The 26,385-nt window shown below is 36.8% G+C and overlaps 3 protein-coding genes across 8 annotated transcripts; all 3 read right to left on the bottom strand.

Annotated features, from left to right (window-relative positions):
- Nucleotides 1-2,318: 2,318 nt before the first annotated feature.
- LOC141610573 (putative disease resistance protein RGA1) lies at nt 2,319-14,733 on the bottom strand. 6 transcript variants are annotated; one of them, XM_074428719.1, is made up of 4 exons: nt 8,300-8,362; nt 8,112-8,219; nt 6,394-6,523; nt 2,319-5,929 (listed from the first exon to the last, which is right to left on the bottom strand). In XM_074428719.1, exons 3-4 carry the CDS (start codon nt 6,464-6,466, stop codon nt 2,616-2,618), a joined length of 3,387 nt encoding a protein of 1,128 aa, XP_074284820.1. In that variant the 5' UTR covers nt 6,467-6,523; nt 8,112-8,219; nt 8,300-8,362; the 3' UTR covers nt 2,319-2,615. The 6 variants fall into 6 exon arrangements, with proteins under 6 accessions (XP_074284820.1, XP_074284824.1, XP_074284819.1 ...); XM_074428723.1 differs by having other exon boundaries at nt 6,394-6,460; XM_074428718.1 differs by lacking the exons at nt 6,394-6,523; nt 8,112-8,219 and adding an exon at nt 14,580-14,733 and having other exon boundaries at nt 2,319-5,937; nt 8,300-8,357.
- LOC141610574 (putative disease resistance protein RGA1) lies at nt 8,366-14,334 on the bottom strand. The gene has a single exon (XM_074428725.1). The coding sequence runs from the start codon at nt 11,852-11,854 to the stop codon at nt 8,780-8,782; it is 3,075 nt and encodes a 1,024-aa protein (XP_074284826.1). The 5' UTR covers nt 11,855-14,334; the 3' UTR covers nt 8,366-8,779.
- Nucleotides 14,734-17,645: 2,912 nt separating the features above from the next.
- LOC141612551 (putative disease resistance protein RGA1) lies at nt 17,646-21,080 on the bottom strand. Its single transcript, XM_074431362.1, has one exon. The coding sequence runs from the start codon at nt 21,078-21,080 to the stop codon at nt 17,646-17,648; it is 3,435 nt and encodes a 1,144-aa protein (XP_074287463.1).
- Between the last annotated feature and the right edge of the window lie 5,305 nt (nt 21,081-26,385).

Genomic DNA, 26,385 nt, shown 5'->3' with positions numbered 1-26,385 from the left:
AATCCGACAAAACGGTCAAAGACCCAAAAATCTCAACCCGCAACCTGAACTCAGAATGACCGAAACTCGACCCTAACAAAAAATACAAAAGGTAAGAAAATCAATGGGATGAAGTGAGTAGTATATATCGAGTACCAACTTATCCTCTTTTCGGTTCGTTTGGTTGTTGGGATCCTCTCTTGCAAGTTTTGTTTTCCCTTGTTATAGTGGGTTGGAAGGCGGTTCTCGTCTCTCCTCTGTTTGGTCCTGGATTATATTGGTATTCTGTTTTAATCAATACGTGAATGGTGTGTCTGGGTTGTGTTGATAAGGGGTGGTTCGTGGTTTTGGGTGTCGGTTGCGGTGGTTCCTCAGATAAAATGACGACTTTTCTAAATTGCTTTTATTTTCTTTCCCTCCAAATAATGTCTTTGCTTGTGCTAGTAAGGACCTTTTTGAACTTGGGTGTCATGTCCTTTAGTTCGTCTGTGATTTCCTCTAGTATGAAGGTGGTTGCTTTGGCTCGGAATTTGATTGCGGGGCTCTTTGTTATCCTTCTTCACTGCATGATGTACCTCTCGTTCAGCTGGTCTTACGATCAAAGAAGCCGATCTCTAAGGTGTTGGAGTTTTTACTCCGTCGACGACAGACTTCTTTGTCCTGCCAGTCACTTTGTCTTTCTACGTTCTTTTCGTAAGAGCGTAAGTACACTTTGCTACCGTCTCTCTGCTGCTCGTAGGTATCGACGGTTTTTGGAGGTCACATATGCTTACGAAGCTGGTCCTTTTGCTCCTGGCCATTCTTTTGTCCGTTACCATCAAGGCTCCGCTGTTATAATTTATCTTAATGTTGCTGCTCTAGCTTTTTACGATTTTTATGCTCTTCTTAGGTACTTCCTCCATTCAACTCCAAACTACCCATGATACCCTTGAGGTTCCATTTTTGTGCTCATGGTACCCATTAAGAATCTGCCCATGATACCCTTGAGGTTCCATTTTTGTGCTCATGGTACCCATTAATGTAACGGCCGTTAACAGACCGTTAAATTTTGATGACGTGACAATAATTAGTAAATTAAAAATTAATAATAAATATAAAATAAAAATAAAAGTTTGGATATTTCTCATAGTACCCCTGTACTTTATAAATTTTTCCTCATATACCCCTAAGTAAAATAAAAGAAGCGCCATGTTCTCTTCTTACAACTCACCACCAAAAAGATTATATTCCTCATCAACAACCGTTGCAGTCCTTTCAGAACGTGTGGTTACCAAAACCCTGCTTCCTCCCCCACCTCCCATTAAATTTTTTCTTAAACTAAGCCACTTCTCACGATCTTCATTCCATACATCATCTAGCACTATCAAGTACCTTTTCCCTCCTAAAAAACCCAGAAGTTTCCCGATAATAACCTCATCCGAATACACATAAGAACAAGTCTCCTCCCTTCTCTCCCTAATAAGTTGGGAGTCAACACTAAACCCAAATGTGTTATGATTACTAGCAATATTATCCAGCTTCTTCCTAATTTTCTTAACCCCTCTAGACATAGAATACGCAACACTTAGGGTATTTTTAGAAGAAAAGAAACCGCGTACCTTTTTAGAGAGTTTACTATCCTTGTTATGTTGCTTAAGTTCAGCTAGAGTAGAAACTCATCAAACAAATCATCAGCATCATAAACAGCATCCTTGAGTTTTTGAATGTAGTCTTGTGCTTCATGGGCAAGTTGATCCTTAGATTCGGCGTCAAGCTGAGATCTGCATCCCCATATTAAGCAAAATCTCCCTGATGGCCTCAGACCTGGTATAAGTAAACTCCAACTAGTATGCTCCTATTCTGAACTAGACCTATATATTTGAGTTTCTAATATTAATTATTTCAATTCATTTAACAGCGTGCTGCGGTGTTACATGGTACTTGATACTGACATGTATACAACTATTCAACAATGACCTGAAGGAACCCAATGACTTTGTATGCATCTAACCATTGGACATTGTAATCCTTAGTAACTAATTAAGTAGTGGCTTATAAATATTAAACTAACTCGGTAAGTAACATCAAATTTAAATTACGATAACCAGGTAAGAGGAGAATGGACTCATTCATCAACTTCTTCAGAAATGATTCACAGTGTTTCAATAACGGTCATTAGCGTCCACAAACAGACCGGTAAAAGAAATCGGAACAATGCATGTGATTACTTTCTCACAGAATTTCTAATGCTGGTTAAGATTGGGTGGCGACTTGGGAGTACCCGAGGCACCTAGCCTTACTCCCAATATATAGTATGTAATATGCATATATATACAGCAACATCATCATCATCATCATCAGAGAGGAATAAAAAAGTCGGACGTAAATAAACATACCCATGTGTTGAACAATACATAAGAGTTCCGCAATATTAGTTTTTAAAATTGCCTCGAAAATTACATCAATCGACTGCTAATGCAAATCTAAATGCTTACCTGTTCCACCCTATTTCTAGGGATTAGGATAAACAAATAGCAGAAAACTTGAGTAGCAAAAATGACAGTCATGTCCTGAACTAAGTCAATTAACAGCTTAATTAGTACTAATTGAAGACCGTCTTAAGCTACAACATACTCATTATAGATTGATAGCTAACATTATATGAATCGATTAGAAAAAGCTGGGCCACCTGGCCGGATGTCAACAGAGGGTATATGTTGGAGCTTGGCCCAGTCCACATGTGGATTTCCGAATCTACCAGATACCGACGGACAATACCTCATCTCCAGCACCTTCAAGGAGGTAAGGTTCTGCAATATACCTACATTTAATTGGAATTGCTCACAATTTGTAATGCGCAGGGATCGGAGAGAAGACAAGCAACTTATCCATTCAGGGAAGGACGTAAGATGCTCTAACGAATCAATTGTTAAGTTTTCAAGGGAAGTCAAATGTCTGATTCCTTTAGGGATGGTTTGGATCTCCAAATATGATAATCCCAGTGAACGGAGTCTTCCCCCAATCGATCTCCATGCATCTTCATCTTCATTTGCTGTAACCGAGAATGTCAACTTGGGGAGATACACTAATCGTAGTGAATCCAATGCTGTTAGATGCTTCCACCCTATTCCGCCGAGAGACCTCAACCTACTACAATCCGTAATTGCCAGGCTCCGTAGGGAACGACAGCCCTTGAATGTCTCTTCAAGTTGTGAAAAACTCTCTATGTCATGATTTCCAGATATATAAATGCTAGTTAGACATTCCATGGTCAACCGTTTCAGGTAATCAAGGTTGTGTACTTCCACCCCTCTTAATCTTATCAAATCGTTCTCCTGACCCAAACTCCTGATCCGTAATTCTTTGCTCACATTACTCAATTTCAGCTCTTCTAGGCTTACACAAGCAGGAAATGATGCCAGTTTTTTACAATCAGTAATGTCCAACTTGGAGAGCCGGGAAAAGAAAGGCTGTACATGATTGTTGCAGTCTATATCTTCCCCTCTCCACCATCCTCTCAACTCACCCATCCACATAATTTCAAGTTCCTTGAGGGATGGAAAAAACACTTCATCTCTACTACTGCCATTATGGGTTGAATCCTCTATGTACTCCAATTTATCCATATCGGTTAGCGAGAGAGACTTGAGATGGGGTAGTTTGCTAAATGACGGCAAATGCAACAAGTTCTCACCACCAAGCTTCAAGTCGACAAGATTGGGAAGAAAGGTAGCTCCCCACCACCCTGATGGATAATTAGCACCTCTGTAGGCACAAAGTTCGAGTTTCTTTAAGGAAAGAGGTGGCTCGAGTTTTTCTAGCAAAGTTTCATGGTTTCCATCACCTGTAATACGTATCTTTAGTGCCTCGAGATGGATCATCCTTCTCAGATTTCCTCCCGTACATTCCACGGTACCCATGAAGTTATTGATTTCAATTTCAAAGCTTCCTCTTAGGTTCTTCAATGCTAGTAGATTTTCTAGCTCCTCAATGGAACGTTCTTCATCCACAACAAACCTGGTAAGAACACATAGGCAACTCAGTTTGTCTAGACCTGAAGGCATGCGACTCAACGCATTGCACCCAGATGTATCCAAGTGCCTCAGGTTTGCCAATTTAGCCAACCCCTTTGGCAACTCTTTCAAATCTTTGCACCTCTTTAGATCTAAGGTTTGCAGATTATACAGCTTTGTAACTGAATCAGGCAGCACCGCTAGATACCTATTATCAGAGAGATCGAGATACCTTAGATGCAATAATTTACCTATGGAATCTGGCAAAGTCTTGATGCCCAAGTCATGCAAATCTAATGTCCTGAGAAACTTCCAATTTTCTACCAGTTTAGCTACTTGAAAGTTGAATTCAAACCCATCTCGTACATAAGAGCGGATCTTACACTTCGAGAAAATACTTCCTTTACATTTACTTCCTATGTGAAATAGGTGATGAGCTTCATCTCCAAAGTTGGTTTGGATAGAACTTACTGAGACAACACCCTTTCCTGCTACCTTTTGAGCAACATCGTGAATCAAGTCGTGGATTTTAAATGATTCAACATCTCCAATGTCATTCTTTTCTACATCTTGAAAAAAACATCTTCGTAGCAAGATTGAAATATACTCCTCCCCAGCATCTTCCAGGCTCTGACCCACATCCAACGGAACTATGTATCCCTGTGCCATCCAAAGCCTAATCAACTTCTCCTTGTTTATTCTGAAATCCTTGGGGAACAATGCGCAATAGGTAAAACAAGTCTTCAGTGGCGATTCAAGGTTATCATAGCTAAGTTTCAGAATGGACATAATCTTGTTATCTCCACCTTTAAGCTTGGCTAATCCGCATTCTTGAAATAATCTCCATTTACTTTCATTCTGACCATATAAAAGTGTTCCCACAACTTTAATAGCGAGAGGAACATTACAGCATTGTTCAACAATTTTCTTCCCAAGTGTAATTACATCTTGTCTATCTTTTCCCCCAAATGCTGTCATCTCAAATAAACGCCATGAATTTTCAGGAGACAAACCTTTTAGCTCATATTTATGTTCCTCATCAACCACCATTGCGGTCCTTTCAGAACGCGTGGTTACCAAAACACTACCTCCTCCTCCACAACTCATTAAGAATTGTCTTAAATCAAACCACTTCTCACGATCTTCATTCCATACATCATCTAAAACTATCAACCATCTCTTCCCTCGGAGAAAACGTTGAAGGTCTCTCTGTACCCATTCCAATGGGAGGTCACTATACTTCTTACCAGGCGCTAATTCTAGAATCTTAGTAAGAATTTCACTCACTTTAAATTCCTTCCCATTTTCATCAGACACACAAGTCCATAATCTCAAGGGAAACTCCTTCTCAACTCTGTTATCATTAAACACAAGTTGGGCAAGCGTAGTTTTCCCCAACCCACCGACTCCCACTATGGAGAGGAAAGACACTTTGTCTTGCGAACTAGAATCTAACAGCATATTTACAACCTTATTAAGATCACACTCTCTCCCGACAACCTCATCCGAATACACAAAAGAACAAGTCTCCTCCCTTCTCTGCCTAATAGGTTGGGAGTCAACACTAAACCCAAATGTGTTATGATTACTAGCGATACCATCAAGTTTCTTTCTAAGTGTCTTAACCTCTCGAGACATAGAATATGCGACACTAAGGGTGTTTTTCTTAGAAAAGAAGCCGCGTACCTTTTCAGATAATATACCATCCTTGTTCTGCAGCTTAAGTTCAGCTCGAGTACGAACCTCATCAAACAAATCATCAGCATCATAAACAGCATCCTGGAGCTTTTGAATATAGTGTTGCGCTTCATGGGAGAGTTGATCCTTAGACTCGGCGTCAAGGAGGACTAGCCTGATGGTGTTGAGGGTGTTTTTGAGGTCGTCAAGCTCAGATTTGTAGCCCCATATTGAGCAAATCTCTCTGATGGCCTCAGACCCCACGACTTCAATCAGTTTTCCTGCAAGACTGATTCCGATTTCAGCCATTGTTTTTCAAAAAAAAAAAATGGAGGTTGTGAATCTTGTGATTGTGTGGGAGCAATGTAAGATAACTGGAAGTGAGATATGAGAGCATGTAAGACTATTTAAGCTATAAGAATCAAAATGAGATCCGGGATCCGACAAAGAGGTAAACTTTATTAAATTAAAAATAGATCACCTAAAACGGCGAAATTTCAGGGCATCTTCCCAAACAATGAGGTATTAGCAAAGTGCCAAGGAGTTGACCGGTCTAGACACTAAATTAAATAACCATTAAGGTACTTAAACAAGGTGTGAAAATTAAATAAAGTCGTCTAAGACTCTCAGTAGTATATTATACTTTAGTTGATTACTGTTGAGAATAATTTTGGAGAAGCGTTTACAATTTGTAGAACCATATTCAGGGTTTGAACACTAAGAAGCGTCGAAGTTGAAGCCAAACCGGGATAAATAAGCTCCAAAAACAAAACAGTTGGCCGTAATATCATCTGCTTTATTCTTTGTCTCGTCTGCATCCACCAATTTCACCCGATAAACTTGTGTGAAAAATTAGCTTACTGGTAACCAAACACCTATACATCAACCTCAAGACAAGTTAAACTTAATTCAACAACAACAACAACATCAGAGCCTTAATCCCAAAATGATTTGGGGTCGGCTGACATGAATCATCCTTTCGAACCGTCCATGGGTGAACGCACGCCTCAAAATGCGAATAAAAAAGGGGAAGATAAAAAACAAAAGGGAGAACGAAAGTGTAATGGAAAGTCAAGGTGAACTTAGGGGTTTTAAAATCGAATTCCGTCTTTCTTTTATAAAAACTTAAAATTTAAATCGAGAGAAAAGATTAAAACGATTTTTAAAAACCGAAATAGAGTTAAGGATCCGGAATGAACCAGGTAAAATCTATAAGAAAGTGGTTGTTGAAAAAGTGTGTAATAAAGGAGAGAAAAATAAATAAATTAATTTCTTTAAATTAAATAAATAAATAAAAACACTAAATCACAAAAAAAAACATCAAATACTAAAAATCCACATGTATCCTTTCCCTCCATTGTGCTCTCTCCGTCACCATACTCTCCTCAAGCCCCAGAACTCTCATATCGTGCTCTATCACTCTCAACCATGTCTGCCTCGGTCTTCCTCTCGCCTCTAGGGACCTTTTCTCGTTCTCCAAGTCTTGACCTCCTAACCCAAAAGTCCCATAGGTCTCCTTCTCACATGGCCAAACCATCTTAGTCGGTTTTCCATCATCTTGTCCTCTATTGGCGCCACTTTAACCTTTTCCCTAATCACCTCATTCCTTAACCGATCTTTCCTTGTATGTCCGCACATCCACCTCAACATGCGCATCTCCGCCACACTCATCTTTTGAATGTGACAATGTTTTACGGCCCAACACTCGGAGCCGTAAAGTAGGGCAGGCCTAATTGCCGTGCGATAAAATTTTCCCTTTAATCTTTGGGGCATATCTTTATCGCATAGAAACCCTGAAGCACTCTTCCATTTCAACCATCCCGCTTTAATTCTGTGAGCCACATCTCCGTCTAACTCCCCATCTTTTTGAATAATAGATCCTAGATATCTGAAGAAATCCGAACCCTCAACAACATTCCCATCGAAAATAATACTCCCCGCCTCTGTCGATCTCAACCCCGCCACCTTAGTCGACAACCCCGCCACCTTAGTGAACTGACACCTCAAATACTCAGTCTTACTCCTGCTCAGCCTGAACCCACGAGTCTCTAAAGTCTGCCTCCACAATTCCAACTTTCTCTCCACCCCCTCTTTTGTCTCATCAATCAACACAATATCATCATCAAACATCATACACCAAGGGATGTCGTCCTGAATATCCCTTGTCAACTCATCCATAACTATAGCAAAGAGAAAAGGACTAAGTGCGGAACCTTGATGCACCCCGATGGTAATAGGAAATTCTTCCGTTCTCCCAACATTAGTGCGAACACTTGCACTAGCCCCCTCATACATGTCATTTAACAATGCATAATTTTTCTGCTGCTATTCCCATAAGAAATGAGATGAAATGTTCAGAAGGGTTTTATACGGAATAAGGCCTTTATTTTTGGTAAAATCCGAAGCACTAGTTTACATAAAATGAAATCACAGACAATACCATGTCTTTAACTAGTTGATTACCTCCTCCCCGACTATAGCAGAATATGAACCAGAACTTAAATCAGAGACTGTCACTTCACTGGTCTTTTTTATCTCACAGCCAAATCACTCTCATGCAACGAAACAAATCTACAATAGCCACAGTGGATTAAATACGTAATCGGTGGCCGGAACTATTTAAGTGTAACCAATACCGTGGCAGCATATACCTGGAAACTGGCAGACAATACCGGTGAAGAAGAGTATGAAATCCCCAGAGCGAACTCCCTGTTTCAGAAAAAAAAATGAAAATGAATCCTACTTAATCATAAAAAATTGTTGAAGGGAAAATCCGGCTATGGTAAGCAGGTGATTAATCAAGTCGCAAAACCAAGTAAATTCCCAACTTACAGACAATTAAATACAGAGACAATGTAATCGATTTGTCAAGAATAGTTGGCTCATTATCCGTATATTCAAGCCAATTACTTGGGCCGTATGAGGTGTGATTTGTGAGCATTTGGATGGTGGAAGCTTAAGATAATACAATTTGATACTTTTATGTAAAAAAATCCAGCAATCTTATACATTAGTTGCATATTTAAAAATAAAATATACAAGTAAAAACTAAAACATGAAATGCATACAAAGTACATCATAAAATGAATAACACGATAAGCTGAGAAGTAGAAATATTTAGTGCACACAAACTAATAGTAGTTAATTGAATCTGCCCGAATTTCAACAGAGGGTATATGTCGGAGCTCCTCCATATCCGTATCTCGGAATCTTCTGGTTGCAAGCGGACAAACCCTCACCTCGAGCAACTGTAAGGAGGTTAGGTGACTTAGGTCCCGCACCATACCTGGATCTAATTTGAGCCTATCGCAATCATTTATGCGAAGCGATCGCAGAGAAGACAAGCAACTTATCCATTTCGGAAGGGCTGTAAGAAATGAACACCTATAAATAGTTAAGTTTTCAAGGGAGGTCAAATGTCTCATCTCTTGAGGGATGGTCTTTATATCCAACCACGATAAGTCCAGGGACCGGAGTCTTCCCCCTATGGATCTCCATGGCGTCCCATCATTGTCGTCATCATCGTCTTTTTTTGTCTTCGAGAATATCAAATTGTTTAAACCAAATAATTGTAGTGAATCCAAAGCTATTAGATGCTCCCACCCTGCTCCGTCGAGAGACCTCAACCTATTACAACAATGAATTGCAAGGCTCCGTAGGGAAACACAGCCCTTGAATGTCTCCCTTAGTTCTGACAAACTCTCTATATCATTATTTTCAACTATACAAATGCTTATTAGACCATCTGTGGGCAATGATTTTAGGTAGTCAAGGTCACTTAACTTCACCTCCTTTAATTTAATCGAGACTTCATTCGTATCCGAACTCCTGATCCCTAATTTTCCGTTCACATCCCACAAAGTCAGGTTTTCCAGCCTCGAACAAGTAGGAAATGATGTCAGTTTTTTACACAGACGTATCTCCAACACAGATAGCTGAGAAAAAGAAGGTTGCCACCCATTGCACGAGTGTATGTCATCCTTTCTCCACCATCCTTTCAGTTTTTCACACAGACTTATGTCATCCTTTCTCCACCATCCTTTCAACTCACTCATTTCTACAATGTTGAGTTCCTCAAGGGAAGGAAAAAACACTTCTCTATTACTGTCATTATAGGATGAATCCTCTATGTACTTCAATTTATCCATGCAATGAAGAATGAGCGACTTGAGATGGAGTAGTTTGCTAAATGACGGCAAACGCAGCAAGTCGGAAAAACAGAAAAGCTCAACCCGGACAAGATTGGGAAGAAAGGTGGCCAAATTGTCTTCTTTTCCCACTCCGCACCACTTTGATGGAAGCGTAGCTTCATAATAATTAAACAACATGAGTGCCTTTAAAGAAGGAGGTGGCTCAAGTTTTTCATACAAAATTTCATGGTTTCCATGATATGACAACTCTATGGTTAGTGCCTCAAGATGCTTCATGCTTCTCAAATATCCTTCGGTACTTTCCATATCAACCATGAAGTCTTCAGTGAATCGAATTCTAATGCTTCCTCTCAGGTTCATCATTGCTTTCAGATTTTCTAGTTCCCCGACCGAACATCCTTTGCCCACCACAAACCAGGTAAGAACACATAGCCAACTCAGTTTGTCTAGACCTGAAGGCATGTGACTCAACTTAAAGCACCCAGCTAAATCCAAGTGTCTCAGATTTGCCAATTTGATTAAATCCTTTGGCAACTCTTCCAAACCCGAGCACCCACTTAGATTTAAGGTTTGCAGATTATACAACTTTGTAACTGAATCAGGCAGCACCAGTAGACGCTTATTGTCAGATTGATCAAGATACCTTAAATGCAATAGTTCACCAATTGAATTTGGTAAAGACTGGATGTCTAGGTCATGCAGATCTAATGTCCTAAGAAACTTCCAATATTCTACCAGTTCAGCCACCGGAAAGTTGATCGCATACCCATCTCGAACGTACGAGCGGATCCTACACTTCAAGAAAAAATTTCCTTTAAATCTACTTCCTACGTGAAATAAGTGATGAGCTACATCTCCAAAATTAGGTCGGATATAACTTACTGACACAACACCCTTTCCTGCTCCCTTTTGAGCAACATCGTGAATCAAGTCATGGATTTTAAATGATTTAACCCCTCCAATTTTATTCGTTTTTACATCTTGAAAAAAACATCTTCGTAGCAAGATTGAAATATATTCCTCCCCAGCATCTTCCAGGCTCTGACTCACATCCAATGGAACTATGTATCCTTGTGCCATCCAAAGCCTAATCAACCTTTCCTTGTTTATTCGGGTATCCTTTGGGAACAATGCGCAATAGGAAAAGCAAGCCTTTAATGGAGATTCAAGGCTATCGTAGCTAAGTTTCAGTATGGACATAATCCTATTATCTCCATCTTTAAGCATGGCTATTCCGCATTCTTGAACTAATCTCCATTTACTTTCACTCTGACCATATAAAAGTGTTCCCACAACTTTAATAGCAAGAGGAACATTAGAGCATTGTTCAACTATTTTCTCACCAAGTGTAATTAATTTAGCATAATTCACATCTAGTCTATCTTTTTCCCCAAATGCTGTCATCTCAAATAAATGCCATGAATTTTCAGTTGACAATCCTTTTAGCTCATACTTATGATCCACATTGACCACCATTGCGGTCCGTTCAGAACGTGTGGTTACTAAAACCTTACTTCCTCCTCCACCACTCATTAAGAATTTTTTTAAAGTAAGCCACTTCTCAAGATCTTCATTCCATACATCATCTAAAACTATCAAGTACTTCTTCCCTCCAAGAAAACTATGCACCAAATCCATCGTTAAACCATCAAGTTTGTTATCACAAGCTGATACTAAAATCTTAGCAAGAATTTCTTTCACTTTAAATTCCTCTGCATTTTCATCAGACACACATGTCCATAACCTCAAGGGAAACTCAGCTCTAACTCTATCATCATTAAATACAAGTTGGGCAAGCGTAGTTTTCCCCAACCCACCAACTCCCAATATAGAGAGGAAAGACACTCTATCTTGTGAACTAGAATCTAAAAGCATATGGATAACCTTATTAAGATCGTCTTCTCTCCCGACAATAACCTCATCCGAATACACATAAGAACAGGTGTCCCCCCTTCTCTCCCTAATCGGTTGGGAGTCAACACTAAACCCAAATGTGTTATGATTACTAGCAATACCTTCAAGTTTCTTCCTAATTTTCTCAACCTCTGAATTCATTAGCCATTAATATCTGAATTCATTAGCCATTAAGAACAAAATTAAATCATTTCCTCATATTTGAACTTAAATCATTTCCTCATATTTTCAATCACTCACTTAAACCATAAACATCTCTTACGATAAGTAGGTAAGATGAGATTGGAGTCTTTCATCGACTTCTCCAGCACGATTAACAATGTTAAAGTCCCGGCCAATAACATTTACAGAAAGACCAGCAGAACAGGACAATGCAGTTGATTGCTTTCTCAAAGAATTTCTAATGCTTTTACCCCTAGCTTTACTCCTTGTAATTTTCATAATGAATCCCAATTACAACTCGGAAACAAAGTTGGGTGTACATGAATCCACCCATGGGTTGAAAAAACACATGTTTGGTCCAGCATAATCAGTTTCAAAAACTGCCTCAAAAATTACATCAATCGACCGCTGGGGTAAATGTAAATGCTTACCTATTCCCACCTATTGTTAAGACTTCAAGATAAACGAATAACAAAAAAAAGTTGACTCGGAAATATGATAGGCATCTTCCTGGTAGACCTGGTATAGCTAGCATATTAAGTACTGCTATTTGCGCGTCACTGATGTATTGTACAAACTACAAATCAGGAGACTTCAGAAAAGATCAAGCAATGACACTATCAAATAATTACTACTTCCTCCGTATTATTTTGATTTTTAGTGCGTTTTTTAATTTAAATAGCTACTGTCTGATACGTATTTGATAGTTACTCGAGAACTATTCTTAGCGAAAGAGCCAAGGACATCCTAATCCTTACAGAAAGAAATACAGATTTGAATTAATCAGCTTAAGTACCGCCATTAACGGATTTCTGATGTATTCTACACATCGAAAACTTCAAAAAAATCACGCATAATACAAATTATTCCTCAGGGGTTTAATTTAGGGTTATTTCACAAGAATAATCCAAACTAAACCTCTCATTCTCATAATAATCTGAACATCATTTTAACTCATAATAAACCTATCTTTAACCATGCTCTTCTCAAATTAGACTAGATAACCTACTACCTATACAACTGGTTCCCTTTAGAATGTGACTGCCTTTGCCTTCCTTTTACTCACCCCCTCTGTCTTTTTTTTTTCTTTTAACTGCAAAATTAACACACCAAAAACCCAAAGCTTCCACACCCCACCGGCCACCCTACCCAGCACCGCTAATGCAACCCAACCTCGACCAACGAATGCAACCTGACCTTTCTCCTTTCCCACTTCCAAACTCACTACCATTTTTTGATCACAAATCTCTTCTTCCGACAGAAAAGGTTTAATAATTATTGAAAAATTGATACTTTAAATTCCAGATCTACAAAAAAGGTTAGTAATTATTGAAAAATAACGATGTAAGGGACTTAGTCGGAAAATTTCTAATCAAAAGATGCGTTCATCGGCCAGAAAATTGCCCGTTGGTGTCGCTTGTGGTTATGTTGAGGCGGCACAATTGATTGAATGACGGCAAACACGATGATTGGTGGTTTTAATTCGTAGATTGCGGCGGCTGAAATGTGGTCGGATCGGAGGAGTCGATGACCGGAAAATGACGAAGGTGGCAGACATTTTGTCGGTGTATGGGGTAGTCTCTGAATTGAAGATAGAGGGACAATGGGGTTTGGTTGTCAGACCAACCAATTGCTACCTAACACCAATATATAGCTCCACTAAACCACCCTTGCCTACATGTTTCTGAATTCTGATCATTATAGTATATAGTGGAGTAGTAGGTAATTAGGCATCAATTCACATCCGCAGTACCGTGGGTGCAAAACTGATATGTACTTCGCATAGACCACATCATTTATGGTATTGTTAGGATCAATCTCATTTCTCTCCTTTTCTAGGTCCTTGAAATACGGTCACGTACAAGTTATTTGATTAGGATTTTTCTGGATTTTGATGAAATTTGGGGGAAGTTATGGATTTGGGAAGATGAAGATTAACAAAGCAGGGGAAAAAGAAACCAGAAAAAATGGAAAAGAATTAGACATCACATAGTCACCGGTTGGGAAACCTATGACATCAGGTAAATTAAGGGATCGGTTTAGTACAAGTTAAATGATGTCAAAGTTCGGATTTTTCTCAGTTAAACATTAGGTTGGATTAATATGAGAAGAGGGGGCTTAGTATGGATTATTCCCATGAAATATTAATGAAGTAAATATTCCCTCCTAGTCGTTCATTTCTTCCCCCTTCCATTTTGCACAAGAAATAAGTAAATATTTTTCGACCACACAAACCACTCTACCCCACATACTAATGAATTTGGACCATACAAACCTTTCCAAAAAAGGAAAGAGTGAAGAAAATCCGACTACCATGAAAAAGGAAAGAGGGAAGAATTGAGCGACTAAGAGGAAGTAGCTCCTACGGAGTACTTGGTATTCTAACCGTCCCAATCATTTGTTTAAGATGAATTCGACGGAAAAGGTATCGAACAATTAGATAGCGAGTTCATCTTGTTTAAGACCGTCTTAACATTAAATAAATCAAATTAAAATATATAGAACGAAAAAGAAGTCGTCGTACCACGATCTTATTCTATAATTTGTGAAAAATGATTAACAAGCATTAACAGTATATATAACTAAGCATATAATTAATTAACAATATATAATTAGTAATTGAATCAATCAACATCAACATGAATTAACAATTAATTAACAGAAGAATTGAAAAAAAGAGACAAAGATGAGCGAAATCAAACACCTTTGATTATGAATGAGGAATGAAATTCGCAAATTCTGGCAACAATTTGAGCTGGAATCATATCCATCTTCGTTAATTACTCTTGTAAATTTTTAAGTCCGATTTCCCAATTTTATTAGAATCTGTAGAAGTTGTAAAATTACAGAATGCGTTTTTCCATATATCGAGTGACCGAAAAGGCGTAAACAAACCGATTTGAGCGTGAGCTTGGAATTAGCTCGTAATTTTAAGCGATGGTTCGGGCTTGGCTTAGAGCTTGCCGAGCTCATAAAATCGAAGCTCAGGATCGAGCTCGATTCAACTCGGTTTGTCATTTTCATTTACTAATCTTTAAATATAACTAAAAAGAATTGTTTTTATATGAAAAAAGCAAATATAGTTGGAAAATAGAGAAAAAAGATTACGCATCAAATGCCTGGTGTTTTTTTTTTTTTGAGTATTTAAAATTTACAAGTTCAATAATACTCCCTCCGATCCAATCCAAACTACCCATTTGACTTTTTACAGTCTACGAGACGATACTTTGACGACGTTTTTCTTCATTTATATATTATTTTTTTTTGTCGAAATTATAATTTTCCGAAACTTCTTTTTATAACGAACATAAATATGTCAATTTTACATATAAATTTTTAAAATTTGACTCAATATAATCGATGCCAATATTTAACAAGGTTGACTTTACAAAGTGAATGGGTAGTTTGGACTGGATTGGAGGAAGTAATTTTTTGATGACAAAACTCAAAATTAATTGAATTTATAAGTATAGTTTTTGAGCAATGTTGGATTTTTTTTTTTAATGTTTGAGTAAACAAGCTCAAAAACTTTATAGTAAAACTCATATTTTTTTTAAAAATAAAACTCAAAAAATTTATCATAAAACTTATAAAGTTAAAAATCAAATGTATTACCTCTAATGTAAAATTTATGAACCGTCGAAAATGTTCAAATATAATATTGTAACATTATTATAAATACCAAAATAAAGTATAATTTAAAATAATTTTAAAATATTAAAATTATGATTAGAAAAACTAAAAACAAGCCCAAACGAATTTTTGATTCGAGCTTTGTTGTGCTTGGGACCGACTGTGGTTTGGAAGAGCTTGGGCTCGAGCTTGGTTTGACTTGACTGAATTCGAGGCTCAAGATGAGCTTTAAGCTGATCACAACGGTCGGGTTATGGGTATAGGAAGGATTGTGATTGGCATCTACTCCTCTACTTTTACTTGTTAGTGATTTGTATCACATTGTATATACCTGTCAAACTATGACCCGGCCCGTAAATTCGACAAAACGGTCAAAGATCCCAAAAATCTCAACCCGCGCGCTGAAGCCCAAACCCAGAATGATTTGTTAAATTAGGGTCGAAACTCGATCCGAATGGAACGAATTATCTATACAAGTGTGTCAAATGAGATTTGAGGGAATATGTGACATGTAAAATGAAATGGCAAATGCTCATTCTATGGCTGAAAGTCTGCAACTATCTGAAATTAAGATGGATAATATGTGACCATTTTACGATAAAATATGAATATTTTCTGACAAAAAGTTATCATCAATTTATCGTTAGAAGTGACAATGTTAATTATAATTTTGTTATCATTAAATTGTCATTTTTTACTATAAATTTTTTTTTGACTACAATTTTTTACTATAAAATGGTAACATTTATTAATAAACCAAATATAAAAAGATTTATAGGATATTCTCACTCTTTAAATTTATCTCTGTTCATTGCAACAAACTTACAAATAGCAAATGTAAATAGCAAATGTCCCATATATTGGGCTTTCTCACAGAACTCTTACCACTTGTGAGTTACAAATAAGAGTGAAATTTGAAAAAAAAACCTAGAGTTTTCGAGTTTTGTTTTAAAGAAGTCGAGTTATACTATAAAATTTCTGAACTACTCACTTAAACATAAAAAAAATTAACTTTAAGAAAGCTCAAAAAAATTACACATAAGCTCGATAAGATATAACTTGGTTGTATAATACTATTGTACCACTGGAGGTATAATGTTATTTGTGTCCGAGGTACTACCACCAGTTTTATAGTTTCTGAGCATTATAATAAAGTTTTTGAGTTTTGTTTTAAAAATTATGAGTTTTACTATAAAGTTTCTGAGTTCATTGAATAAAACATTAAGCTCAAAAAATTGCAATAAAACTCAAAAACATTACATACAAACTAGTTAAATTTGAGTTTTGACGGAAAAAAATTAAAATCTAAACTTTAAGCTCAGAAAAAAAATACACATATGCTCAAAAACAAATAAAGTTTAAGATAATAAGCTTAGAAAAAATACAAATATGCTCAAAAACAAATAAAATGTGAGGTAGTACATCGATGCATGTTCCTTTTTCTCGAATTTTCAGCCATCGTTATTGTAGGAATGTTCTTAATCAACCTTTAATGAGATACGAAGTACTACAAGAAAATAAAATAGTTTAACAAGCGACACATTTATCGTATAATTTAAATAACATATACACAAAGATACAAGTATAAAAATCAGTCTCACATGATACCGTTCTCTTACATAACTCACGACAATATTAATCTACGCGAGGGAATAATAAAATTATCTAGTTCGCTATAATCCTAACAAATTAGATTTAGAAAAGAAAATGAAATTGCATATTCACAAATGCATACACCGGATGTACAAAGCAAAACACCAAGTGGGGGCCCGGTATCTTGATTGGATTGTATCCTGCAATTCTGCAAAGCATGATACATGAAGAGGACCAAGTTTCATCAGTTAATTACCTTAAATTTCCCTTATGTCAACGGAAGGTATGTGTCGGAACTCGGCCCCAGTCCTCCGCACCTGGATATTGAAATCTCAGTAATAAGCTGACAGTGTACCTGGCCTGCAGCAGCTGCAAGGAGGTGAGGTCCCGCACAAAACCTGGTTTTATACTGGAGCTTCCAGCAGTCATGTATGGGAAATGCCCGGAGAGAAGCCAAGCAACTTAACCATTCGGGAAGTGCTTCCAGATTACAAGATTGGGAAGAATGCTGCGAGGATATCTTGATTAGGTATCTTGCAAAACATCAAAACTGAATATAACCTGGCCTGATGTCAACACAGGGTATATGTCGGAGCTTGGCCCAGTCCTCCTCATCTGGATTTCGGAATCTTTCAGTTACCAACGGACATTCCCTCACCACCAGCAGTTGTAAGGAGGTAAGATCCCGCAATATGCCTACATTTAACTGGAGTTCCTTACAGCCATAAATGCGCAGGGATCGGAGAGAAGACAAGCAACTTAACCATTCGGGGAGGGATGTAAGTTGAACTAACCGGTCAATTGTTAAGTTTTCAAGGGAAGTCAAATGTCTGATTCCTTTAGGGATGGTCTTCATAACAAGAACTGATAATGTCAAGGTTCGGAGACTCCCCCCAATGAATCTCCATGGCATCCCATCATCATCACTGTCACCATTGTCATCATCATTGTCAGCATCATCACCATCATTGCCACCATCTTTTTCTTTTGTTGAAACCGAGAATGTCAACTTGCTGAGAAACATTAAATGTAGCGAATCCAAAGCTGTTAGATGCTCCCACCCTACTCCTTCGAGAGACCTCAACCTATTACAAAACATAATTGTCAGGCTCCGTAGGGAACGACAGCCCTTCAATGACTCCGCAAGTTGTGACATACTCTCTATGTCATCATTTTGAGATATACAAATGCTAATTAGACCTTCCGTGGTCAACACTTTCAAGTAATCAAGGTTGTCTACTTCCACCACCCTTAATTTGATCGAATGGTTCTCCTGACCAAAATTCGTGATCCATAATTCGTTGTTCACAGCCTGCAATTTCAGCGTTTCTAGGCTTATACAAGCAGGAAATGATGTCAGTTTTTGACACGAATCAATTTCCAACTTAGAGAGCCGGGAAAAGCAAGGATGTACATGATTGTTGCAGTCTATATCTTCCCCTCTCCACCATCCTCTCAACTCACCCATCCCCAAAAGTTTAAGTTCCTCGAGGGATGGAAAAAACACTTCACTACTACTGCCAGTATGAGTTGAATCCTCTATGTACTCCAATTTATACAAAGAATGTAGTAATAGTGACTTGAGATGGGGTAGTTTGCTCAATGACGGCAAATGAACCAAGCTGTAAAAATTGTAAAGCTTAAAGTGGACAAGATTGGGAAGAAAGTTTGCCCAAGTATTTACTTTTCCCGCTCCCCACCACCTTGATGGGAATTTAGCTCCATTGTAAGACCACAATTTGAGTTCCTTTATAGAAGGAGGTGGCTCGAATTTTTCTAGCAAAGTTTCATGGTTTCCACCACCTTCCATATATATCTTTAGTGCCTCCAGGTAGCTCATGCTTTTCAGATATCCTCCCCTATATTCCATAATACCCATGAACTCATGCGTGATTTTAATACTAAAGCTTCCTCTTAGGTTTTTCAATGCTAGTATATTTTCAAGCTCCCCAATGGAACATGCTCTGCCCACCACAAAATTGGTAAGAACACACAGGCAATTCATTTTGTCTAGACCTGAAGGCATGTGTCTCAAATTACACCAAGATATGTCCAAGTGCCTCAGATTTGCCAACTTGGCCAAACCCTTTGGCAGCTCTTTTAAACATTCGCACCTTTTCAGATCTAAGGTTCGCAGATTATACAATTTTGTAACTGAATCAGGAAGCGTCATTAGACGCCTATTGTCAGATAGATCAAGATACCTTAGATGCATTAGTTTACCAATTGAATTTGGTAAAGCCTCAATGTCTAGGTCATGCAGATCTAATGTCCTAAGAAACTTCCAATTTTCTACCAGTTCAGCTACCGGAAAGTTGATCTCATACCCATCTCGAACATACGAGCGGATCCTACACTTCGAGAAAATATTTCCTTTACATTTACTTCCTATGTGAAATAAGTGATGAGCTTCATCTCCAAAAATGGTTTGGATAGAACTCACTGCCACAACACCCTTTCCTGCTACCTTTTGAGCAACATCGTGAATCAAGTCATGGATTTTAAATGATTTAACACCTCCAATTTTATTCTTCTCTACATCTTGAAAAAAACATCTTCGTAGTAAAATTGAAATGTACTCCTCCCCAGCATCTTCCAGGCTTTGACCCACATCCAATGGAACTATGTATCCTTGTGCCATCCAAAGCCTAATCAACTTTTTCTTGTTTATTCTGAAATCCTTGGGGAACAATGCACAATAGGTAAAGCAAGTCTTCAGTGCCGATTCAAGGTTATCATAGCTAAGTTTCAGTATGGACATAATCTTATTATTTCCATCTTTAAGCTTGGCTAATCCGCATTCTTGAAATAATCTCCATTTACTTTCATTCTGACCATATAGAAGTGTTCCCACGACTTTAATAGCGAGTGGAACACTAGAGCATTGTTCAACAATCTTCTTGCCATATGTAATTAATTCAGCATAATTCACATCTTGTCTATCTTTTTCCCCAAATGCTGTTATCTCAAATAAATGCCATGAATTTTCAGGAGACAATCCTTTTAGCTTATATCTATGTCTCTCACCAACCACCATTGCAGTCCTTTCAGAACGTGTGGTTACCAAAACCCTACTTCCTTCTCCACCACTCATTAAGAATTTTTTGAAACTAAGCCACTTCTCAAGATCTTCATTCCATACATCATCTAGAACTATCAAGTACTTTTTCCCTCCAAGAAAACCAAGAAGTTTCCTATGTACCAAATCCATCGTTAAACCATCATGTTTGTTATCAGAAGCCGATCCTAAAATCTTAGCAAGAATATTTTTCACTTTAAAGTCCTCTGCATTTTCATCAGACACACATGTCCATAACCTCAAGGGAAATGCAGCTTTAACTCTATCATCATTAAACACAAGTTGGGCAAGCGTAGTTTTCCCTAGCCCGCCAATTCCCACTATAGAGAGGAAAGTCACTCTATCTTGCAGACTAGAATCTAAAAGCCTATGGATAACCTTATTAATATCGCCTTCTCTCCCGACAATAACCTCATCCGAATACACATAAGAACAGGTGTCCTCCCTTCTCTCTCTAATAGGCTGGGAGTCAACACTAAACCCAAATGTGTTATGATTACTAGCAATACCATCGAGTTTCTTCCTAATTTTCTTAACCTCTCGGGACATAGAAATCAAGACACTAGGGGTTTTTATCGTAGATGAAAAGAAGTTGCTTACTTTTTCAGAGAGTTTAGCATCCTTGTTGTGCTGCTTAAGTTCGGCTCGAGTACAAACCTCATCAAACAAATCATCAGCATCATAAAGAGCATCCTGGAGCTTTTGAATATAGTGTTGCGCTTCATGGGAAAGTTGGCCCTTAGATTCGGCATCAAGGAGGACTTTCCTGATAGTGATGATGGTCTCTTTGAGGTGATCAAGCTCAGATTCATAGCCCCTTAATGAGCGAATCTGTCTGATGGCCTCAGACCCTACCATTTCAATCAGTTTTTCTGCGAGACTGATCCCGATTTCAGCCATTGCTATTCAAAGTAATGAATGTTGTTATTGTGTACAGACGAGATTTGAGTAGAAATGTAGTTCAGAGTATTTGAATTGATATCTCGATCATAACCCAAATGACTTCTTAAATAATGGCAGAGTTAAAGATATGAAGACTTGAAAATGCAAGGACTTTTCAAGCGGGTGAGTTACGACAAACTGAGTACCGTATAGGCCCTCAATTGCAGGTTCAGGGCATCTTCCTAAATACTCCGTTTCTAGATATTCATTTATCATTGAATCATTGACTGAATTCAGGCCACTCAGTAGCAGATAGTAAATTGATACTTAGTTGGTTGTTGAAAAGTCATCTGTAAACCATACGTCACGAAACACGTTAATATATCCTCCGTCTTAATCATTTGTTTAACACTACCTATAGACTGGTATTTGATACTCCTTCCGTCTCAATCATCTGTTTTACCTAAATAGCTACAGACCTACAGCCTACATGTCAACTATTCTTAGTTCAAGTAAAAGTAATCAAGGAAACATTGACTTCCTAATCTTTATGGACTTTAAAAGGCACTCCCTCTATTCCCATCAATTCTAAGCGTTTCGGGGTTCAGTCATTTCTTTACGTTTCCGTTTTAAGTATTATGCAAATTGTCTTCTCGCTTCATGTAAACAAATGACCCGGAACAGGAACAAAGGAAGTATGAAACAATTAGGGAGCAATTAACATAAAATAACAATCTAATTAGTACTTGGACATCTCAAATTTTAACCGTCTTAAACTTAAAACGGTAAATTAAAAATAATAGTAAAACTAATTAATGTATACCAACAAAATTAAATCAAAACTGCATAATCGCTCATGTTAATTCGTTTACGAGCACTAAAATGTTGACGAAATTAAAATTCTAATTTATAAATTCAAACAGAAGAATTGAACAACAGTAAGAAAATTAGGTAAAAAAACACCTGTAATCAAAACGGAATGCGCTGTGATTGATTTCGGAGGAACAAAAGTACAACAATGTCTTGTTTATGGATAGGAATCAGAATTTCTTGCATTGTTCCACTAATTTGAGGTGTTGATCATCTCCACCATGGTTAAAACTCTGCAGCTCGGATTTCCCAGTTTTCACAGCGGTGGCATCTTGTTTTTACTGCAATTTTTTTTTTTTTTTTTTTTTATGTATAATTTATCACTTGGTTTAGTTCGGAATATTGGATTTGAGTCGGATAGGATATAGGACCATAATCACAATTCATAAGGGTTAGAGATTTACACGTGTTTTTAACAAAGGTTGTATTTGAAGTCGTTTTAAAAGTGGTCTGATTTTGGCTCCACAAAATTATGATAACGGGTCTCTGGTCTAGAACAAGTCCCAAAAAAAAAAAAATCCAAGCGTGTCTGGACTAGAGACCAGTTACCATAATTATCCTTTCAGTTAATTTTACTAAACGCACTTAATCAATTGCCTTGTCAACTTTAATTTTACAAATAAGTTATTTATTGACGTATTCGAATAATTTATTAACTATTTCGTACCATCTATATAAAACTATAAAACAAGAACCACTCTACATCAAACTTAACACGTTGCATCCTCACAATCAACACATTCCCGCCTAAACGTAAATGCTAAAGTCAAAACCCTAATACAAAATCATAACACAGAGTTATCTCAGTTTCCCTCATCTGAGCCGTCTCTGTCCATCTCTCTTCTTCCTATCCCAACAATCAATTCATATTTCTAAGACATCTTCCAATTCGATCTCAGCCTCGACATAGAGGAAGGTTATTTTAATAGGTAATTTGTATAATTCAGTTTTGTTTTTTCCATAATTTTACTTTCATTGATATCTTGGAATTTTTATTTCCCATTGGTTTTTTATGATGTCATTCTGATTTTTCTTTTCGATCGATTTGAGTTTTCTACGCGTTGTTATCATTGTATTTTAATCTGTAATATAGATTTGTTGATTGTAGAAGATGGATTTGGACTTCGAAGGGTAATGATTTTATGCTTACTTGAATGGACATATTTCATCATAAATATGTCATCTTTCTATGTCTTTGAAGGACGATCACAAATTCACAATCAACACATTCCCGCTCAAATAGATGTATGTTGTGAACAATCAGGTTAGAGTATCGAACTAATTACAATTGATTATTGATTTTTAGATAATACTACACAAGTAAGTTCATTGTATTCTTCTGTCCACTTCCAATCACTTGAATCCATTTTCTTTCCTTCTCAGCGGCACGCATGTATAGCTGAGTTTTTAATACTTACAATCTTTTGGGTAAGATTTACATGCTGTCATTATTCATTATCATCTAATATGGTGATCTATGAATTAATTAATAAGATGTATGAACTAGCTAGATACAAGATATTTCGTTGTACTATCACTACATTCAGCACATATAATTTGATTGACGAAGTTTATACGGAGTAGTATTTTTAATGGATGCTGAGACTCTCAAGCTAAATCATGATTCTTAGCTTTTTTTTATGCATTTAGTTTCATAGAGCCGTGTATGTGAAATGTTTGATGAAATGCTGCAGAAAATTATTGTTCCGGGTAGATTTTCGTATATGAAATCATGCAATATTGCTTTTATCTCTTCTTTTTTTGGAAATAAACTCATCTTTGCATTTTTTTTTAAAGTGACTTAATTCTTCCTTACCCCGCAATTTGTGTTGCTAACACAAGGGTAAGGCTGCTTACATCTGACCCCTCCTTACCCCGCAATTTGCGGGAGCCATTGAGGCACTGGGGTAATGTTGTTGTAATGTTGTTGTTGACTTAATTCTTCCTTAATGCTACAGTACTACAGAATATTATATAGATTTGAACAAATTGTCATTGAATTTTAATAAATACTTCACAATAAATGTCTTTATGTCTCTTTTGTACATCTTTGTGTTGGTTTATAATGTTTGGTGGTAGAGTTGATTAACTGGTATTTTTCTCAACTTGCTCTAAGATATAGGAGGCACATCAACACAATTTAGGAAAAAAAATTGGTTCTGAAAAGATGTACTTTGTATAAGCGTAAGCAATCCATTCACCATAATTAGGAACAGTATACGTTGGAGAAAATAGTTTTTTTTGGACAAAATTGTAGAAGATCCGGCTAATAAAGAATGAGAAGGTATTGTTTTTACATGGAGATGACAAGGAAGAGTTGCTTTACTTAATTCATGGGTTAGAGAACAAGTTGCTATACATAAGAACAATTTGTTCGTTTTTGAGAATGATAACCAAGTAAGTTGGCACCAAAGGTTAATTCAGCTTATTGATAGGATCCTATCTGAGCCCATTGTTTTGATTCATCGTCTCAAGAATTACAATAATGTAGTCATAAGAGTGATTCTTCTAAGATAATTGATGGATAGATTTTCTTTGTTTATGCTCTTTATTTTGCACGAGTAGTATTGTAAGATTTCTCGGACGAGGATTTTGGTCAGTTAGCTTCTTTGCTACTGATGAAATATAAATTTGATTGGTGCTTATGTGTTAATAATGTAACTGGTATTTTTTAGAGCAATATCTTATACATTTTGTGGCATGAACATTGTGGTAGATATTATGTTGTACAATAGAAGGCAAATCAATCTAAAGCTCGAGCTCACTGCAAAGCGGAGAGGAAGACTATGCAAGCAATATATTCAATAGTTGAGAATACTTTATTGTCAATCATGTGGTTTTTGTTCTACGCACGCTTTTTAACTAATGTATTCTTCATGTATATTTAGTTTCGTTATTAATTACTCCCCTCAATTATTTGAAATAGTCTTTAACTATGCACATTTTTTTTTTCTTATGAGGCTACTGTATAATATTACAATTTCCATTCTGCATCGATCGAGGGGAATAAATGTCCAACATCTCTTTTTTACTATCTTTTCCCTTCTGATCATCCGAGCAAGGGACTTTAATGGCACAAGGTTCATCAGCCAGATTAGGAAGAATGTATCTAGGAGGGAAGGCTTTATTCTGGAGCATGGAATCTTATAAATAATGGGTGTCAATTTATGACATTGTATTGTTCTGGGTGGTGGTATGAAGAGGAAGAGTTATTTGTTAATCCCTCCATCTTAATTGTATATAATCGTGCTTGTGTTAATTTATACTCCTATTTCGGTTAGTTGTTTATGTTTGGTTTTGTCACAAAAATCAAGGCGAAAGGAAAACACCATTTGTGAGTATTGTTATTGAATAACAAGTGGACAATAGGTTATATAAATGATTAAATTACACTTTAAAATCATTTCGAATATAGAAAATACAAATAACTTGGACGGAGAGAGTGTTATGTTTTGTAATACTTGGTTTTTTTGGGTAAGAGGTCATTTATGAGTCACTACAATTACTTTTCTCAAAATTAATTTAATCAGCACAATAATAATTACATAACGTAAATATTTAGTTTAAAAATTCTTCACATATACTCTCAAATAATGAAGTTTTTTTATATTTTTTTTATATATACCCGTGCAACTTTGCACGGGTCCTAAACTAGTATAGTGATATAGGGTAAAACGGTGTAATAAAAGAGCCATTTAGACTTGGCAAATTTAATTGATCTTGGATATCTTTAATTGCTTGTTAAATTACAGATAACAAAATAGAAGTCTTTGTATAAATTTGATTGCTAAAAAATGTTAATGATCCCTCATCAAACAATCCCTAATGAATTTTCTCATGGGAGATACATTTCCTTAGTCAGCCAATTTGTATTATTCACATGAATTTCCAATCAATGTACCTGAAATTTCATGGAAATTTCAGCCAAATCATTTATAGCATCCTTAAAAAAACTTGAAGTTGGTAGCATTATGCTAGTGTTGTCCTTATGTCCTGGGCCAAGACACCAGATTGACAAATTTAGCGGAACTCTGAAGATTTAATCGACTGCATCAAAGGCAATCTGATATCAAGATTGAAACCGATATTTAGTACCGTGCAAGAAATGTTACTTCTTGATCATTTGACAAAGTATACAAATAACAAATGTCCCATAAACTGGGCTTCACTTCTTTACATTAGTCATGAAAACATTCAAGTTTCAGCAAAATGTACAAAATCATGGGGCAAACTCCCTTGTTTTTCAGATAAAACATTTCTGAAGCCCAAGATCAACTTCTTTTTGAGAATTGCTAAAAAATTTAGAAGAAAAACTCATTATTTACAAAAGAAAGACATTTTTTTAAGAATTAATTTTTTTTTTATAAAAAATTATATGTTGTGAATTAGTTTCAAATATATATTTTTACATTATTTATTAATTTTTTTCGAAACTATCAATTTGAAATTAAAA

This window comes from Silene latifolia, chromosome 11, assembly GCF_048544455.1.
Source record: "Silene latifolia isolate original U9 population chromosome 11, ASM4854445v1, whole genome shotgun sequence".
Taxonomy (NCBI): Eukaryota; Viridiplantae; Streptophyta; class Magnoliopsida; order Caryophyllales; family Caryophyllaceae; genus Silene; species Silene latifolia.
The sequence above is the reverse complement of the archived record's forward strand: the minus strand, read 5'-3'. Positions and strand labels throughout refer to the sequence as shown.

Excerpts from the sequence above, each read along its gene's own strand:
- LOC141610574 (XM_074428725.1), bottom strand. The coding sequence starts at position 11,854 with ATGAATTCAGAGGTTGAGAAAATTAGGAAGAAACTTGAAGGTATTGCT.
- LOC141610573 (XM_074428718.1), bottom strand. The coding sequence starts at position 14,646 with ATGGATATGATTCCAGCTCAAATTGTTGCCAGAATTTGCGAATTTCAT. Across the intron at positions 8,358-14,579 it reads TTCCTCATTCATAATCAAAG|GGAGTTCGCTCTGGGGATTT; the intron begins GTGTTTGATTTC and ends TTTCTGAAACAG. Across the intron at positions 5,938-8,299 it reads TATTGTCTGCCAGTTTCCAG|TCTTGCAGGAAAACTGATTG; the intron begins GTATATGCTGCC and ends AATCGGAATCAG.
- LOC141612551 (XM_074431362.1), bottom strand. The coding sequence starts at position 21,080 with ATGGCTGAAATCGGGATCAGTCTCGCAGAAAAACTGATTGAAATGGTA.